We start from the raw sequence: 18,764 nt of genomic DNA on the forward strand, positions 1-18,764 counted from the left end.
ACCAGTGGCTATTACAAGCTATGCCCCTTCTATTTCCTTCCTACTGACCAATCAGATTCCACCTCTAATATCACTTGCATTTGCTTCATACAAAATGGCAATACCCAGTCAAGACAATCTGATCGATAAGCAAGATGATGATGATGTTTGTTATTATTATTTTCGTAATAAAATGGCATCTTACTTCGCAAAGCGCATCAAATCATGTGAGCACCTTAATATAAAACAAGAAAAGATTTGGAAAATATCTGTTGACGGTACACATGCTTTGCAAATCCTGCAATCAACCAATATTTGCACGGCAGCTTACGAACGGGATGTTGATTTCGTTACATGATTTTGATTAGACTATGCATATACTCATTAGTCCAGCCAAAATACAACTCCATAATTGCAGGCTAGTTCGGCAAGGTGTAAACTGGACTTTTATAGCCAGTTAACTCCCTTGCCTTTGGAAGATGGTAAAATTCATGCCTGCTCATGTTCGATTATTTATCCCATCATAAACAAACAGACAGCTAAGTAACTCCAGTCGGCCAGTCACAGACAAGTGGATTAGTCTGGGGATATTCTCCATGGAAGAGGTCGTGTGTGTAATATTACCTGCTTGAGTGGGTTACATAATGCAGTCTGTCTACCTGAAGTACCGAGGCACTTGACCCCTTCAATGTTCCAGTGTACCGCTGTGATGCCTCCACGTGGCTCATGCCGTGGGAAGGGTTAAGTTCAGTGTGACACACACCGACTCAACATGTGTGCTGCATTCAACAACTGGCTGCTTATTGTGCATCCTGTGTCAGGAACTGGTGCCTTGTATATTGTGAACTGATGTTGTGTTTTGGATACCATTATTATCGGAATTTCTTTTTTGGCGGATAATCAAGACTGTTTTTTCTCTTGCATTTTGTGTTTTGTTGGATTTCATTGTCAACGGTAAGTCTGAGATATGTTCAGGGTGCATCTGAAGATGGCTGATGGGTTACCTACAGCGTGTTATTCCCAATCTGACCGCCTCTCTCGTCTTACTAAATGGATGGTGTCTACCAGAAAGTGAGAGGTCAGTGATTCAATCCCCTGGCCGCCTCAGTGGTCTAGTGGATAGAGTGTCAGCCTGAGAGTGGGACTTTGGTGGGTCGAAACCCAGCCATGTCATATTTAGAGATGTTACAAGATGGCACTTGTTGTTACCATGCCTCGGCATACAGAGGGAGAGAAAAGACTGGTTAGCTTGGTGTCAGTATACTGTGTCTGAGTGGGGTTTCCATTTTACACTGTGGCATGTTATTTCAGTCCAGAATTAGTCCGAACTAGAACAAGCTGGCATGCGTGCACGCACACTCACGCACATGTGCATGTACATCGCTGTGTAAGTACAACAACCTTGAATGCCATTTGACCTCATTGCATTGCTGCAATAATTATAACTGCTTTGATGTGTCCCCCCAGCTGTGATGTGGCTGGAATATTGGTAAAAGCACCATCTAAAACTCAACTCACCCCTTCCCTCATTCTAGCTGCTTTGAAGCACTGACTGATCTTATCTGTGTCAGAGGCTATTGTATAGGCTGTGTAGACAGTAATCTGTGTGACTCCGGACAGGGTTAGCCTAGCAAAACATTGGACAAGAAATGGTTTATATGTGTATATATCTCTGTGACAATATTGACCAAGAGTGTGTTAAACATGACTATACACACCCAGTCACGTGGTACGGAGAGACACAATCTTGTCCACCAGCTGGCTGCACCCCATGACCACGCCCCTCTTTCAGGACTTTGCTTACAGTTAATTCGGGTAGTCAATAATGTATTTACCTGTAATTACTAATACAAACTTGATCAAAGTTAAAGCAAAGAGATTTATGTCTTTGTTCACAATAAGACAACTTAGGGGTGTTTGGTCAAGTTTGCATTGACTAATTTTAGACGTGATAAGATGACAATAATGTACAGTCATTGTCCCTTGTCCCATAAATTCAGTTGGAATCCAGCACTGAGGAAGACATACAGACCCTGAAACAAATATATCCAGAACAGCGCGTGCAAGTCTATGATAGTGGTCAGGTCTAGATCACTGCAGTTTCAAGAAAATGAAGAGAGTCTCCAGGCTCTTTTTTATTATATTTTATTTAGACAATTTAAAACTTTTTTTTCTGTAAAATCTGTAAAATATATTCATTTCAGAGACTCGATGTTAATTCTAGAAGTCTGAGTCAGTTAGATTTTACTCAATAAGGAATTAATGCTGTAAATTTGGGATCAGAATTGTGGATATTGACCAAGATTCTAGTGGTCCAGTCCATATGTGAGCATCATCTTCACGGAGCATTACTCATGATCATGGTGAGATTTGATGAGAAATTTACGTACTTCGCTTAAACTAGCCCGGAAACATAACCCTCCCAGGTAATAGAAGACTGGTGTTTTCTGATCTCCTCTGCTGTTGTCGGAGACATGTTTATTTCCATTGTGGAATTTGACAAACCTGGACAAACAACAGAGACTCCTTGTGGAGCAAATGGGGATTAAGTGTCCATTAAATGTGAAGAGAATAAAACACAAGTCCTGATCCGAGGTGTTTCCTCTTTACGTCCTACCTGTCCTGACAACGCCAGTCAACATTACAGGTATGAGGTGCTTTTCTTTTCATGCCATGTTGACCTAACAGTGGCTGTTGTTGCCAAGCAACAGTGTGGCAGGTGAATGTATGATGATGCTCTCTGGTCCTGCAGGTGTTATGCAGGGAGATTGCATTCCTCCTTGCATCTTCATGCAATTGGCATATAATCATATGGAACTGTCTGGGTCGCATTCGATAGTCTTCTTGTTGGGAAGGAATTGATTCTGAATTAAATGCAGTTGTGTTATGTATTGTCACATGACCTTTACATTATGCTGCGATCCGTGAAGATCCAAGGTAGAATACGTCTTCAGCAACCCATGCTTGCCAAAAAGGCGACTATGCTTGTCATAAGAGGCGACTATGCTTGTCATAAGAGGCGACTATCGGGTTCGATATCTTGGTTTATGCATGTCATCGTATTCCAGTTGCGTGGATCGATGCTCATGATATCAATCACTGGATTGTCTGGTCCAGACTCGATTATTTACAGATCGCCGTCATATAGCTGGAATATTGCTTAGTGCGGTGTTAAACAACAAACAAACAAAATACATTATGCTGCGAGTTACAGTCTTACCCCTGATGAAGGGGCATGAAATGGATCGGAAGAAGTTGTCCATATGTTTAGGAAAATAGTGGCATATCCTGTGTGCCTAGACATGTTGTCTTTCTGTGAATCTATATTCAAAACCAAAATATGACTGATTGGGCCAGATATTTGATGTTCTGCTGTGTTAAGAACAGCAACTTGCAGGTTCATTTGCAGATATAGACTTCAATATTAACACTATGTGATAAAGAAGTTATGATGTTTTAGTCTTTTGTTGCTGAACCTCAAGAACACAAAAACAAGTTAAGGATCTGAAAGAATATGGATATATCTTGATGATTTGTTCTCTATAAAGCTGAGCAAGTGACACTGTTCCAATCAGGATAATCTTTGTCTGTATCATGGATCCTTACAGTAAACAGCCACTTTCAGTGAACATTGAAATCAGGTTCAAGTCACTGCAAGCTGAAAATTCTCAATTCCCTAGAAATGTAGATTGATTTTAGAGACGGGGCAACTAGTTGGACAAAGTATGTCTTTCCTTATGTCCACATATGAAAACTGCCAGAAACCTGCAGCCCCCAACCCCCAGGGTTGGGTTGGAATACATCTGCGGCAAATATCATGTGAATGCTAATTAAGCTTACAGTTTTGCAGGAAGACATTGTGTTCATCCTGTAAACACATTACATCTCCCTCAGAGCCCTCACACATAGGTTATAAGGTCAAAGCAGCCGATGGGTGAAACCAAAGAATTTCATAAATATGTGTAAATCAGGGAAAGAATGCCATTAGCTATTTTCAATGTGATAACATCTCCCACACAACTAGTTACTGTCAACTGTATGGAATGGAAGTTATAGCCTGTTAGTTACAAATTAGTTTGAAAGAAAACGCCATGTACACTGCCCCCAATGTGTGGCCCGTGGGTAGATCTCCTTATCTAATTAGGTTGACCTCCCCCACAGCCAGAGGATGATCGCCATAGTGGTGGACCTGTGGGTGTTGCCTATGTAACCTTCTCGGCTGACCCATCCGGCTGGAACTGGGTCTTATTGAATATCGTACCGAAGTCACATCCGAGGGTCACTCGCCTCCACTTCCTTTTTTGATTGTCTTTGATGAGTTGTTGATGTCTGAGTGTCGGGATCGATGGAGTCAGATGAGTCTGTGTGCTGTAATTGCAGTATACCAATATACTGAGACATCCGGATGATACATTGTCCCTGGGGTCTGAGAGGTTTTTACAAGGCACTGAAAGGGAGCTGTAGCATATATGTACTTTGGCCGCAGATAGATGTTATACAAATAGAATTTCCAAATTGGTTTGTTTGGATTCTTCTCAGTAAAGAAAGTCTATGCCGGAACTCAAGAATGAATATTGATCTCGATTTTTTTTTCCCTGTGGCAATGCGGGAGGGTATTGTCATCATCTGTCTGTTTGTCTGTCCGTCCATATTTCGTTTCCGGAGCATCGCTGGAAAACCATGAAAGATTTTCATCCAAACTTGGTACATGTTATAATCAGGGGCTAAAGTGATGACTTTTGCTACTGTTGGGACCGGGTGCTTTGTCATATTTGTGTTTGAGTTTTCCACTAGGCATTGCAGAAACTGGATTGCTGGATAAATTACGCATTTTATATAGTATATGCAGGGTTTTTTCACATAAATATTGTCTTGATATCTAGGCTCCAGATAAGCGGGCTTCCACTGTGCCGCAGTCTTCACACTATTTTCTTTTGAGAGTCTGAAATGAATTTATTTAATAAACATTTGAATGCCCCCATTATCAAACTATACTTGAGCCTGTTCATATCATCATTATAAGGCAGTAAGTTATTCATGGCACCACATGAGCATTGTCCTGGAAGGGTATTCATTCCCCATTATGGGAAAGTGAATTCACCCCTACAATCTCAGTGCAAGTTTCTGTCAACCCATTGACGCATATTGGTAATTTTCATTTTAACTTCAGTATTGGGTACAGATGACAGGATGGGGAGTTATTACTGTCTCAATCAATCAGTAGAGTGCAGTTCACCAGGGCATACGTCAGAGAAGTGTTTCTGAATGAAAGGCTGTCTCCCTGGATTTCATCTGCAAGAGTTCATGGAGTTGGGAACTTGATTTACAAGACTTGGAGAGTGAGTGAGTGAGTGGGAGAGTGGGATTTTAGCCATATTGCTGCAATATCCCATTGGGGGACACCAGAAATGGCCTTCACACATTGCATCCATGTGGAATCTAACCGGGGCCTTTGACTGATGTGTAAACCACTAGCAGACCCCTTTTGCACTTGGAGGTCGTTATCAGTAGTGATGTGTTGTTGGTTGGAGATGGAACATGCATACATGGTGTCACCTCCAGAGGAAATGGTCTTGGACCAAACAGACTGATGTAGATCTGTTCAATCATGTTATTTAGATTTATCTGAAAACGATGCTCAAAATGGTTAGATGAAGGTAGCAGGCAGTACACAGTGAAGTGCAGGCAATTTTATAGACTTACACTTAGTCAATGAAAACATGTTTGTAATTTTCTTATTTTTTTGTCTTCGAAAGAACCTTTCCTCTTCTGCAGTTTTCATGTATTGTGGAGCCAACCAGACTTGGTTAGTTTGATCTAGACTTGCCTAGGCTTTAAGTGAAAAAAAATACCCGAAAAATATAAATTCCACCGTCATGGTGCAAGACTAGAAAATTTTACAACCAGCAAATAGCGTTTTGACAAAGGTTTTTTATTGCTTCGAAAACAGCGACTTTCATGTTTGTAAAGGAAACAGAACAATTATGAACACATGAACATATTACTGTCTAAAAAGTCAATACCTACCATGGAAATATTGGATCTATAGCTCATAAGGTTAAAGTTGAAATATTACAATGGCAGATCATTTTTGTTGTGACATGAATCTTCTTTTTGGCCAATCTTCTATTGATGGCATCATATTCTTTACCATGATATTGCTGGCTTTGCCCTCCTCCCCGCCAAGGTTGCCGGACATTATCGGTTTAAGTGAAGGTGTGTGCTGGAATAGTTTGATCCATCAAGCTTGACAGGCATCCAGCAGTCACAACAAACAGAGTGAAGGACCGAGGGTTTGTTGTTGCATGTGAGTGACAGCTAGTTTGATAACTCCACGGCGTATGACGTCATACCTGATTACTGCAGTTATCAAAATAAACCCCAAGGGTGTCTGATGCCCCTCCGCAGATGTCACAGGTTTCAATATCACTAATGGATGGATTATAGAAGTTAGTTTTGGATTTTCTTTCATGATACAATAAACAAGTTTATTTTTTTAGTGCAGTGTAAATACTTACTGTCTTGGGATTGCAGATGTTTGAGGCCTTTTTGCTGTGTGCTGTGTACTTTGCACATTATCTGTTTTGATCTTTGCAAACATGACTGAATGTAATCTTGTAAATGGATATCCTCAGTTGGGTGGAATTATGGATTTTGGTTTCTTGTACTCTTTTACTGTACCGTTCTGTTGCTGGTACCCTTATCAAGCACACAAATCTACAGCTATGCAGAACATGGTTAAATAGAGTACATAAACACAGAGATTAAAAAAAAACAATAAATAGAATTTACAATAACAAAGGATGAACCCCATGACAGTGGTATGAAAGTAGTATGATAAGAGTGGAGATGACTGTATTATGATTAGAATGATGACTGTATGCATTGGGAAGGTAGGGGAATAACAGTGTTATGATTAGAATGATGAGTGCATGCGTGAGGAAGGAGGGGGATAACAGTGTTATGATTAGAATGATGATGTATACATGAGGAAGGAGGGGGGATAACAGTGTTATGATTAGAATGATGAGTGCATGCGTGAGGAAGGAGGGGGATAACAGTGTTATGATTAGAATGATGATGTATACTTGAGGAAGGAGGGGGGATAACAGTGTTATGATTAGAATGATGAGTGCATGCGTGAGGAAGGCGGGGGATAACAGTGTTATGATTAGAATGATGAGTGTATGCATGAGGAAGGAGGGGGGATAACAGTGTTATGATTAGAATGATGACAGTATGCATGAGGAAGGAGGGGGATAACAGTGTTATGATTAGAATGATGAGTGTATGCATGAGGAAGGAGGGGGGATAACAGTGTTATGATTAGAATGATGAGTGCATGCGTGAGGAAGGAGGGGGATAACAGTGTTATGATTAGAATGATGATGTATACATGAGGAAGGAGGGGGGATAACAGTGTTATGATTAGAATGATGAGTGCATGCATGAGGAAGGAGGGGGATAACAGTGTTATAATTAGAATGATGACAGTATGCATGAGGAAGGAGGGGGATAACAGTGTTATGATTAGAATGATGAGTGCATGCATGAGGAAGGAGGGGGGATAACAGTGTTATGATTAGAATGATGACAGTATGCATGAGGAAGGAGGGGGATAACAGTGTTATGATTAGAATGATGAGTGCATGCGTGAGGAAGGCGGGGGATAACAGTGTTATGATTAGAGGGATGGGGATGATTAGTGTGAAGACACTTTGTATTTTTACACTGCACTTGGCAATATTCAATCTATTTAATGGCAATCTGTAAATAATCAGGTCTGAAGCAGACAGTCCAATGATTGACATCATGTGCATCGATCCATGCAATTAGGATACGATGACATCAGCGAACCTGACCACCCAGTCCCGTAAGTTGGGTTGCTGAAGAATCTAACTTGGAATCGAACAGGACTGGTCTGTCTTCAAACATTAAGCTGACATGAGCTAACCGAAATATTGATCAGGGTGACGTTAAACTCAGCTCCCTCACTCACTCTGTAGAACTGTACAATCGCAGAAAGACCATTGCCTTGAACTGTAAGTGGACCAAGCATACCCGTCTGAAGTAGGCTGTATCAAGTCTTTATTATCTCCTCCATGATGTGGAAGGGAGACATAGGAATGGGTGCTGTCCGTCCGTCCGTCACGTTTCATTCCCAGAATCAGAACTCAAAAACCATGAGAGATATCTTGATCAAACTTGGCACGAAGAGAGGTCTAGTGGTGAACTGGTGCCTTTTAATAGTTTGGGATTTTTTAAGAATTCATTTTTCGAGGTTCCATGGCAACAACTTTGACTTAGACTGAAAATGTTCGTAGTGCTCTTTTCCGGAGGGCTAATGCCTTACACACTGGACATATTGGCGGGGGATATGAGTACTTCATGTTTGATAAAGTAACTGACCCCTCACCATGGAGCGATTTCCAGAAATCCTCTACAGTATTGTGTGTACATCTTCTTCACTGTTGTTTACATGTGTCTAAGTTTACCTGCTTTTTATTCCCCGAGATTGTACATGCAAAGCCTGGGAGCCAGCTTCTGATGATCCCCCGATACGTTTTTATGCTTTTTACGGCAAGCATAGTTTCCTTTTACGGCAAGCATAGTTTCCTTTTACGGCAAGCATAGTTTCCTTTTACGGCAAGCATAGTTGCCTTTTATGGCAAGCATGGGTTGCTGAACCTCCAACACGAGGTAGGCTGCTTCCTACAGGCCATCTTCCCTCTTGACTCTTGTTCCTTGACAAAATGTTAAGTGGTGGCTTGTGGTCTCACGGATTACCGTTTTGTTTTGCAGGTGTGCACACTGATGGTCTAGAGCCTCCAGAGCTTGAGGCAGAGGAGGAGGAACACCAGGTTATCTCAAGATGGCTTCGCGGGTAACTTTCGTTACTGGCACGGCCGAGGTCAAGAGAAGAGGTCAGTTGTGACATGTGTTGATATTTCCTTATCTATATATTTAGGGATTATTCTGATAGCTTTGTGATAACTAATGACGGTTGTACAAATGGAATTGCGTTTATGTAAACCCAGGTTCGTGATGGGTCCTGTATTTTACCCAGTGGGTATAGGTTTCTGTTGATAGTCTTTCACAAGTAACAGTTGAATGTAACAGTTTGTTCTGAAGTTTATTTTATTTCCTGTATGTGAGCACAAAACAAGGAGAATTTAAGCATCTGAATTTTGCTAATGGTTTGAAAAAAGATTAGAACATGATGTGATAAATATTTCATAAAATCAAATTTAAGTGTGAAGAATAATCTTAAATCTTGATCCAAAATTATATATTTTTGTCATTTTCATACTCCACAAAATTTTCAATTTCTCCTGATACAAATCTATTTATGACACCCTGAAAAAAATGCGATAATAATTCTGTTCTGAATGGCTCATACTGTTTTTCAGTATGTCTTTCTTTACAACCCTGCTACCTGTATTCACTACCTGTATTCAGTAGTTACCAGCTGTCGCCAGGGCTGGTAGAGTCAGGCACACAAAGGATGAGGGTGTGAGAATCGGCTCTGCATTGTCGGCTGATTTCAATCAAAATTTACAAATAATCTAGATTTATAAGAAAATCCCATTGTAGGATGGTTGATTACCAGCCCGACGAATAGCCCGAACATGGCTTTTCGTAACATTTTCAGTAGATTTTCATGTTATTATATGGACTGTTATTTGCTGAGTTTACAAGACCGAGCAGAATTACACTAGACACAGGCTTTGGACACTTTGTTTAAGTTGAGGACTGAATCATTGCTATCATTGTCCTGTTTACTCTTTTAAGGTGTAAAATGCAATTAAAGTGTGATCATTTTAACACACAATATCTAGGAATAAAATGTGTTGCCTTCTATCTATATTTACTGCTTACTAAAAAGTTAAATTCAAATTAAGAAGCTCACATTCAATTAAATTTTTTCATAAATCTAAGTATGTTTTCTGCAGAACATATTGTTAAGATTACTATGCAAACAACGAGATAAAAGGTTAGAACAGATCCCATGCAACCAATACTGGTCATACCATAGGGATTCCGGGTTAGAACAGTTCCCAAACAACCAATACTGGTCATGCCATGGGGATTCCGGGTTAGAACGATTCCCAAACAACAAATACTGGTCAAACCGTGGGGATTCCAGGTTAGAACGATTCCCAAACAACCAATACTGATCATACCATGGGGATTCCATGTTAGAACAGTTCCCAAACAACCAATACTGGTCATACCGTGGGCATTCCAGGTTAGAATAGGTCCCTAGCAACCAATACTGATCATACCGTGGGGATTCCAGGTTAAAACAGTTCCCAAACAACCAATACAGGTCATACAGTGGGGATTCAAGGTTAGAACGGTTCCCAAACAACCAATACTGGTCATACCATGGGGATTCCGGGTTAGAACAGTTCCCAACAGCCAATACTGGTCATACCGTTGGGATTCAAGGTTAGAATGGTTCCCAAACAACCAATACTGGTCATACTTTGGGGATTCCAGGTTAGAATAGGTTCCCTAGCAACCAATACTGGTCATACCTTGGGGATTCCAGGTTAGAATAGGTCCCTAGCAACCAGTGCTGGTTGTAAGAGTCACCCAAATAGATTTCATGGTCAGGCTCGGTGACTTGGTTGATTGTGTGTCATCATACCCCAATGGCATTGATCATTCACGTCATATTGATCTCTGGAATATTGCTGGGTGCAGTGTTAAAGAACAAATAAACACACACACAGTGAACTAGACTCAGGTGGGACACATGCCATGGTTCTACAGCCACTGTAAATAGACTAGCTCTGTTTCTGTCTGTCTGTGTGTGTGAACCACTCACACAAAGAATAGTACTATCATCAGCCTGATACTCATTTCTTAATGGGGCAGTGGGGTAGCTTAGTGGTTAAAGTGTTTGCTTGTCATGCTGATAACCCGGGTTCGATTCCCCACATGGGTACAATGTGTGAAGCTCATGATTAGTATCCCCTGCTGTGATATTGCTGGAATATTGCTAAAAGCGGCGTAAAATCATACTCACTCACTCACTCACTCACTCACTCACTCACTCACTCCTTTTATTAATTTGCATGTTTCCTCAACAACATCTGGGGGCATGGGTAAGGTGCCGCAATTTGCTGTGCAGATTTGCCTCCCTTTGGCACGCCAGAAACCTGTGATTGTGGATTCGAATCCCGGTTCACCCCAATTATGTTTCTAGGTTTGTCAGCACCATACCCATGCTCGTGGGTTTTACAGAAGTGGTAAACGTTTGAGACCTTCATCACTTCAGGCTTTCCTCCCACATATAACTGACACGCCATGATATAACTGGAATACTGTTAAAAGTGGCGTTAAACCCAGCTCACTAACTCATTCACTCAACTACATTTAGCAACAGCTTACTGTGACTGAGCTCACTCACTCACTCACTCACTCACTCACTCACTCACTCACTCAACTACATCTTGCAACAGCTTACTGTGACTGAGCTCACTCACTCACTCCACTACATCTTGCAACAGCTTACTGTAACTGAGCTCACTCACTCACTCACTCACTCACTCACTCACTCACTCACTCACTCACTCAACTACATCTTGCAACAGCTCACTGAGACTGAGCTCCTTCCCTGTTTGATCTGTGTAGAGCTGGGTATATCCTGCAAGGCTGAGTGATGGGTGATACCTATCTGTCCTTAAGGCAGTTTTATGACATCTTTCAGTTTCACTTCCTCATAAGTAACTTACAGGTTTTAACATCCACCACACATGTCGTCCTGGTTTCCTCAATCCATGTCAGTCATCTCTTTTGATGCTATCCGTGGTGGAGCTTTGAATAAGTGATTATGTCATCGTTCGTATTATGTGGGTGGCGGAAACAAACGGAATGTGAGTTCTTTCAGATATAACCTGACATTTGTATTCATGACTCAGAATGAATAAGGCAATAAATGTTTTAATTTGTTTAACATATTAATAAAGATCCTTTCACATCACCAAATGTAATTTTCATTACATTGCTTTACATGTATTTTTGGAATGACGCATCTGATGTTACCGTATTCGACGTAATAAGCGCCCAGGGCGCTCTCATAATTAGAAACATGAGGCTCTTATTAGAATATTATTTCGGTGGAAAAAACAGTGCTGAAAAATAAATTTCGTGGTTTATGCTGACAGCCTGAAATGTTTATATGCGACATATATATTTTTCCAGGATTTAATTGCCTATAATTAAGGGTGCATATGACACACGAGTGCGTATTATACACGAATAAATAAGTCTTGTGTACATTGATCAATCCAAAGGGTTGCTAATTGGGATTGTTCACTAGCCAGTATATACGCAAATATCGCCATGGGCGCTTATTAGAGCGGGGTGCTTATTACGTCGAATACGGTATTAAAAAATGTGAAACTGCATCCTATACAAGAATAGATGATCTTGATTAGTCACGAGTGTCTGCATACTAATGCTGCAGCTTGCCCTGCATGCAGGGATGTTGTTTAATCTAACCATGGATTGTGTTGCCAACTTAAGCACAGAACAGAACATAACATCAGACAAAGGGAATAGTTCATGCAACGAACCCAATTCATTCCCCATGGGTAGCAATTAATGTATTTTTCATGTGTATAAAGAAATTGAGACTTAACCAGGTAATGTTCAAGTAGACTTAACAGACTAATCTCCAAGGCCTCTTGGAGTTCGTTAAGGTGGTGTGTGCACAGTAATCATCACAGCTCATAATCCTGTTCGTTTGTTTCAGATCACAATGGTTTTGATGTTATGGAGAAGCCTAAGGTTGCTTTGATGGACGGCAAGTGTGACTGCTGTCCCTACGGATACCACATCGACTTGGACTTCGTGAACTTCTGCGAGAACATCACGAGCGGCTCCACGCTGAAACAGCTGAAGCGGATCCAGCGGGCCAAGCGGAAGCTGCGCAAGTCAATGGAGGTGATGCTGCAGCAGCAGAGCCAGGCTCGCATGGAGGAGGCAGGAACGCCGCCCCCCGACGTCGTCCACTCCACTGAGGCGAGTCGACTGATGCACATGGTGGAGTACGAGCAGTCGTCCACTCACAGGATCCTGGATGAGATTGACTCCTCGGTTGATCAGACCATAGCTCACATTGACTACATGATGAGGCCGACACGCAAACAGCAGCGATATTTCAGTTCAGACAGCGAGGATGGCATCAGTCCTGTAAGTCCGACACGATATAATACATTCCCACTACGACGAAGTCCAAATGGCGATGAATCTTCACATTTTGCTACATCACTGTCAACCTCCGGACGAACCGATTCCATGAGCTCGCTGTCGTCTGTTTCCACTGTATCAAGCGAGAACCCTCAAGGTCAGATAATGTCAACCCATGGCGGCCATGGGACACAGTTTGTCCATACCACTGCCACAGCAGAAATAGCTCACCCAACCCACAGCCAAACCATGAACCAATCCCACACCAAATCTCACAGCCAATCTCACAGCACCCTCACTCACGCGCACAGCAGTCAGAGCACTCACCAGTCTCAGAAGTACCGTACGGTCACGTCTGCCCAGCTGGCAGAGACAATGGCCACTCACTTCCCCCAGACAGAGAGAGATGGCGCCGTATCTCCCCAGTCCAACACCGCCAACATCAGCAAGATGTCCCTGTCTGCAATTCGGGAGGCCATGGCCATGAGCCTGCAGAGAATGAAGGACCTGGAGGAACAGGTGAAGGCCCTGCCCATCATGCAAGTTAGAATCTCGGTGCTGAAGGAGGAGAAGAGGCTACTGATGCTGCAACTCAAGGCAAGGAACAGCAAGCTGAACACCAGGAGTGTTGGAGTTGGAGACAAGTCCATTCATGAAGTTGAAGTGGCTGAATCTATGCCTGTCATGAAGATTGTACAAGCTCAGTCTCCAGTCAAGTCAATCAGGTTCCCAGAAGTACCCTTTTCTCCAATGTCACCTCAGATGTCACCAATGAAGAGCCCTCCTCCAACCCTGCCCAAACCCAAGAAATCTCGAACCATAGGTATTGGAGAACACAGTGTCATTGAACCATACCTGCTACGACCAGATCTCCCAACAGGATACACAGTGAAAGAAAATGAGGTCCACACAGAGATCAGAACCTACGTCTCTGAGGTGGAGACTCTGAGTCGTTCCATGAGGGATATGCCTCGTCTTGAGACCACGTTTGACCCTCAACTGAGGAGTCCGATGATGTCTCCCATTCAGGCGTCAAGTCCAAAGACTCACATCACGATCAACCAGATCCAGAGAGGAGGACCTAAGGCACTGACTCGCAGCATCGGAGTTGGGGATGGCAACGTGTTCGATAATTCTGGTCTGCACATCCATGAAAAGGAACTGAGAACTGTCATCATTGGACAAGGGGGACCAGTTGGCAAGAGGAATGTCGGTGTTGAATGTCGAGTCCCAACGAGAGACGTGGGGGTCTCGTATGTGTGTGATGATGAAAAGCCTTCAACAAGAACAGTTGGGATAAATGTTGACACTGGCAGCCTCCTGACATCCTTGAGCTTCAAAGGGGAGGAACTCAGAGGAGCCCTGCGGGATATGCTCAGTAAAAATGTCCGTTCCATTGGCACAAATTGTAACTTCAGACCTTTGACCAACGATGTTGGCACCGAGTCAGATCAGATAAAAACGGTGACTATAGGCGTGGGAGACTGCCGGACAGATGTTGAGGTACGAGCTCACAACGTGATGAGGTCAGTTGGCGTGGGCTTCCATCCCGAGATGACCAGCCGCTACGTGGGCACTGAGAAAGGATGGATGCTTGACCAGGGAACCAACACTCCTGTTCTGGACAAGAAGAGCAAGAGCACATCCACAGAGAAGCCTAGGTTTGTGTATGCCTCCACTAATACAGACTCAGCCCCACTCCGAAACAGCAGCAACCAGACAGACCACAAAATATTCCATGCAACAGACCAGCTGAAGAATGTCAGCTGTAATACTCAAAAAATAGCTGCCCAGTCCATGGGGGTTAATACTGATTTCAAGTGTTTGAAGTCTGATACTTTTGACTTTGCAATTACATTCCAGAATGAATCTTCCAATACAGACTTCAGCATTGCTGATAAAGGTGTAAACACTGATAGGGGATATAGTAAGAAGGGTGGTGCGAAGACCGTGAAGACTGTTGGTGTGAGTGAGGACACGGTTGATGTGGTGAGGGACAGTGATCAGAGACAGTTTGGAGAGCAGGTGTCGAGGAGCTCGGTGGAAACTGTCAGCACCGTGCGTAGCAACCAGAGCACCACGGTGAATAGCGGAGGCAGCTACATGCCAGCCGATATGAGTAAGTTCATGAGTGTGGGAGGTTCTTCCAGTGTCAAGTCGAAGAGCAGTTCTGCAGGAAGCACTGAGGTCAAGAGGAGACAACTGGAGAGTTCACAAAACTCATCACCCAGAAGGAAGTCGGGGGATGACTTCGAGGAATACCGATATTCTGAAGAGTCATTCGTTATTCGTGGTAATGATTTGGAGCATGGGGACTTTGAAATTGTGAAAGATTTAGGTGGGACTGAAAAGAGGATTGTAGCAAAGAAATCTGATTTGCCCCTTGAAGAAGTGCTAGGGATTGATGGACAATCAAAGACCGGCAAGCGGCACTCTGGCGGGGGAGGTGGACGGACGATCAGAGAAGAACATGTAACTTACAGAAGCTCGGGAACAGACTTAGGATTGTCCAGAAGATCTGGAGGGAAGGGAGAACATGATAGAGTTGATGGCAGTGGTGGAGAGGCTGTGGGATACATCAGGTATCTTCAGGACTCCACTGATGGAGATGGTCAAAGCGGGACGTCAAGTGCACACAGTACTTCTATGATTTCTGCTGACGAGGTGTTGAGGCGGAGCAGTAGCGGCAGCTCGGAATCGGCAGGAGGAAGTGGAATGACATCAATGCAGGAAACTGTCACTCGGAGAAGTCTCGGTGGTGGAGGTGGTGGTGGTATGACAACTGTTCAAGAGACTGTTGTGCAGAGAAATACTGGGAGTAGAGGTGGCAGTGGTATGACTATTGTACAAGCAGGTGGAGGTGGTTTCACGTTTGCGCAAGGAAGCGGAGGTGGTAGTGGCATGACAACTATTCAAGGAAGCGGAGGTGGTAGTGGCATGACAACTATTCAAGGAAGTGGAGGTGGTAGTGGCATGACAACTATTCAAGCAAGTGGAGGTGGTAGTGGCATGACAACTATTCAAGGAAGTGGAGGTGGTAGCGGCAGCGGCATGACAACTATTCAAGGAAGTGGAGGTGGTAGTGGCATGACAACTATTCAAGGAAGTGGAGGTGGTAGTGGCATGACAACTATTCAAGAGACTGTTGTGCAGAGAAATATCGGTGGCAGAGGTGGCAGTGGTATGACTATTGTACAAGCTGGTGGAGGTGGTTTCACTTTTGGACAAGGAAGTGGAGGTGGTAGCGATATGGCAACTTTTCAAGGCAGCGGAGGTGGTAGCGGTGTGACAACTGTTCAAGAGACTGTTGTGCAGAGAAGTGGAGGAGGTAGCAGTTTCTCCTCTTCATCTCATTCTTCACCATCTCATGGTCTGACTCTAAACGTGGACAACGCTAGTCCAAGGTTTAACAGACATGGATTATGGGAAAGGGCTGGTGGCATTGACGAAATAGCTGGCTTCACTCTGAGTACAAGCCCAACCCGCCTCAGTGGCGGATCCTTCACATCAGACTCAGGAGGCTCTGACACCCAGATCTCCACCGAGAGTCCAGATAGTGGCAGGCAGAAGTCCGTTGTCACACGAACCGTGACCACGACGCGATCCACGAAAGGTGGTGGTGATGTGACGGTTGAGGAGACGACGTCCTCCCAAGGAGGGAAGGTGACTTCCACAAAGACTGTAACTGGAAACCCAGACCTGCTTGGCAGCAACCAGAGACATGAACAGTCCTCAGTTTTGAAATCAGAACTGAATGTTTTAGATGGTAATTTGACTTCATCACAGATTTCCAATGAGAGTGGGTTCTCGTTGACGCCCAGCCACTCCCAAGGGGACTTCAACCAGGGGCTGGGAAGTGACTTGGACCGAAATAGAATGTCCTCTTCCCACAGCAGTGTAAATACATCCTTCGACTCCGAGAACGGCACCCTCAAGTCGTGCATCAAACGCAGCAAGTCAGACACGCAGGTGAAGAAAGGAATCTCATTTGCTTCAACAGTGGTTGGAGGGTAAGTCAGACATCATGTGTTCCATGTTCAGATCTTTTAGATTAAATAGTTGTACACTTCTGAGGAGGGCAGGTGACACTGTCGTCTGAGACACCACCATTCACTGTGCAGAGTTGCATCCCATGCAGAAACCTATGGTTAGTGGTAAACATCTGCAACCTGCATCACTTCGGGCTTTCCTCCCACATTATGATGACACGCCGTGATATAACTGGAATAGTGTTTAAAGCGATGTTAAACCCAACTCACTCACTAACACTGAGATTCAAAGAAGCAGTCTGCGACTTTAGCCACAAGTCCACATCTAGTAAAGATTCTGGTCAGTCTAGTAAGCTTGGCTAGCATTAGTCCATATGATAACACTAAACTGTACAAAAAATGATGCTATGAGCCAAGTTTGGGCTAGTGGACTCAATAGTTTGGTCACAGACTGCAGAATTCAAAAGCATACCCCATGGTTTATGTCCTGTCCCTATGACCAGGCAGTTTGTGGTCCTGCAACTAAGATTACAGCATAGGCCTCCTGTTCCTGCTGCTCCACAGCTGTGATGGAGATCGGGAGGTCACAATGGCTGCTGAATATGATTATCACTAGACTTGGATAGAATATCATAAAGTTATTTGGAAAGTGCAGGTTACTGTAATTGATAATGCTCTCATTCTGCCTAATCAAATGCTTATAATTATCAATGGCGACGTCATCGTTAATTTTCAGAAGCATGGCATCTGACAGTGAGCATGGCCTCACGAGTCAACTGATATGAGTCAATGTCCGGTGCATATGTTGAGGAGAGAACAAAACAGAGATTTAGATGATCAAATATTTGTCAGATTGCATTTCTCTATTTCTATTCTTTTGAAAAGTTCTTTTTTTTATAAATATTGTCCTATGATCTTGATCTTTGCTGATATTAGTTATGTCAAGTCAAGAAGATTTAGTTTATGTGAAGTATGTTTTGCAGTTATTAGGCCTTTTATTGTTTTTAGTTGGTTTACAGATTTACTGGTCTAAAATTCGATGTAGGTGGCCGGAATAAAAAATTACAAAAAATCAACTTTTAGTACTGCTACAATGAAAAATAAAACAAGTTTTAAGAAGGCAAGATATCAAAATTTGATTGTTTTTTTTTGTTTGTTGTTTTTTTTGGGGTGGGGGTGGTGGAGAAAAACATATATAGCGTTTATTGCTGTGTATAAGGCGATTTTTTTTGTACCTAGAATTAGGGGCTATATGTATTATTCACTGTTTCCAAATCTCCGTGTTTTTATGTTTAACCAAATATATTTGTCCTCGTAATCCAACTAAAAAATAATATTTGACTTTGGTGAGCGCTGTTGAGCTGTGGTGAGTGTTGTTGAGCTGTGGTGAGCGTTGTTGAGCTGTGGTGAGTGTTGTTGAGCTGTGGTGAGTGTTGTTGAGCTGTGGTGAGCGTTGTTGAGCTGTGGTGAGCGTTGTTGAGCTGTGGTGAGCGCTGTTGAGCTGTGGTGAGTGTTGTTGAGCTGTGGTTAGCGCTGCTAGTGCATGGTTCATTAGACCACCAAATTCCTATTTGCATGGATACACTACCATGT

The 18,764-nt window shown here is 43.0% G+C and overlaps 1 protein-coding gene across 16 annotated transcripts in view; it reads left to right on the forward strand.

Annotated features, from left to right (window-relative positions):
- Positions 1–18,764, forward strand: part of LOC139479186 (uncharacterized) — a 92,802-nt gene that overhangs the window by 54,901 nt on the left and 19,137 nt on the right. For all 16 annotated transcript variants that reach the window (XR_011654348.1, XR_011654349.1, XM_071261999.1 and 13 more), the window contains 2 exons: positions 8,782–8,903; positions 12,746–17,192. Coding sequence is in view for 14 of the 16 variants with exons in the window: in XM_071261999.1 (XP_071118100.1) it covers positions 8,852–8,903; positions 12,746–17,192 (4,499 nt within the window). In the remaining 2 variants the exon portion in view is untranslated. The remainder of the gene's footprint in view (positions 1–8,781; positions 8,904–12,745; positions 17,193–18,764) is intronic.

Source organism: Haliotis cracherodii, unplaced genomic scaffold (genome assembly GCF_022045235.1).
Source record: "Haliotis cracherodii isolate W230 unplaced genomic scaffold, xgHalCrac1.p SCAF_4, whole genome shotgun sequence".
NCBI classification, from domain to species: domain Eukaryota; kingdom Metazoa; phylum Mollusca; class Gastropoda; order Lepetellida; family Haliotidae; genus Haliotis; species Haliotis cracherodii.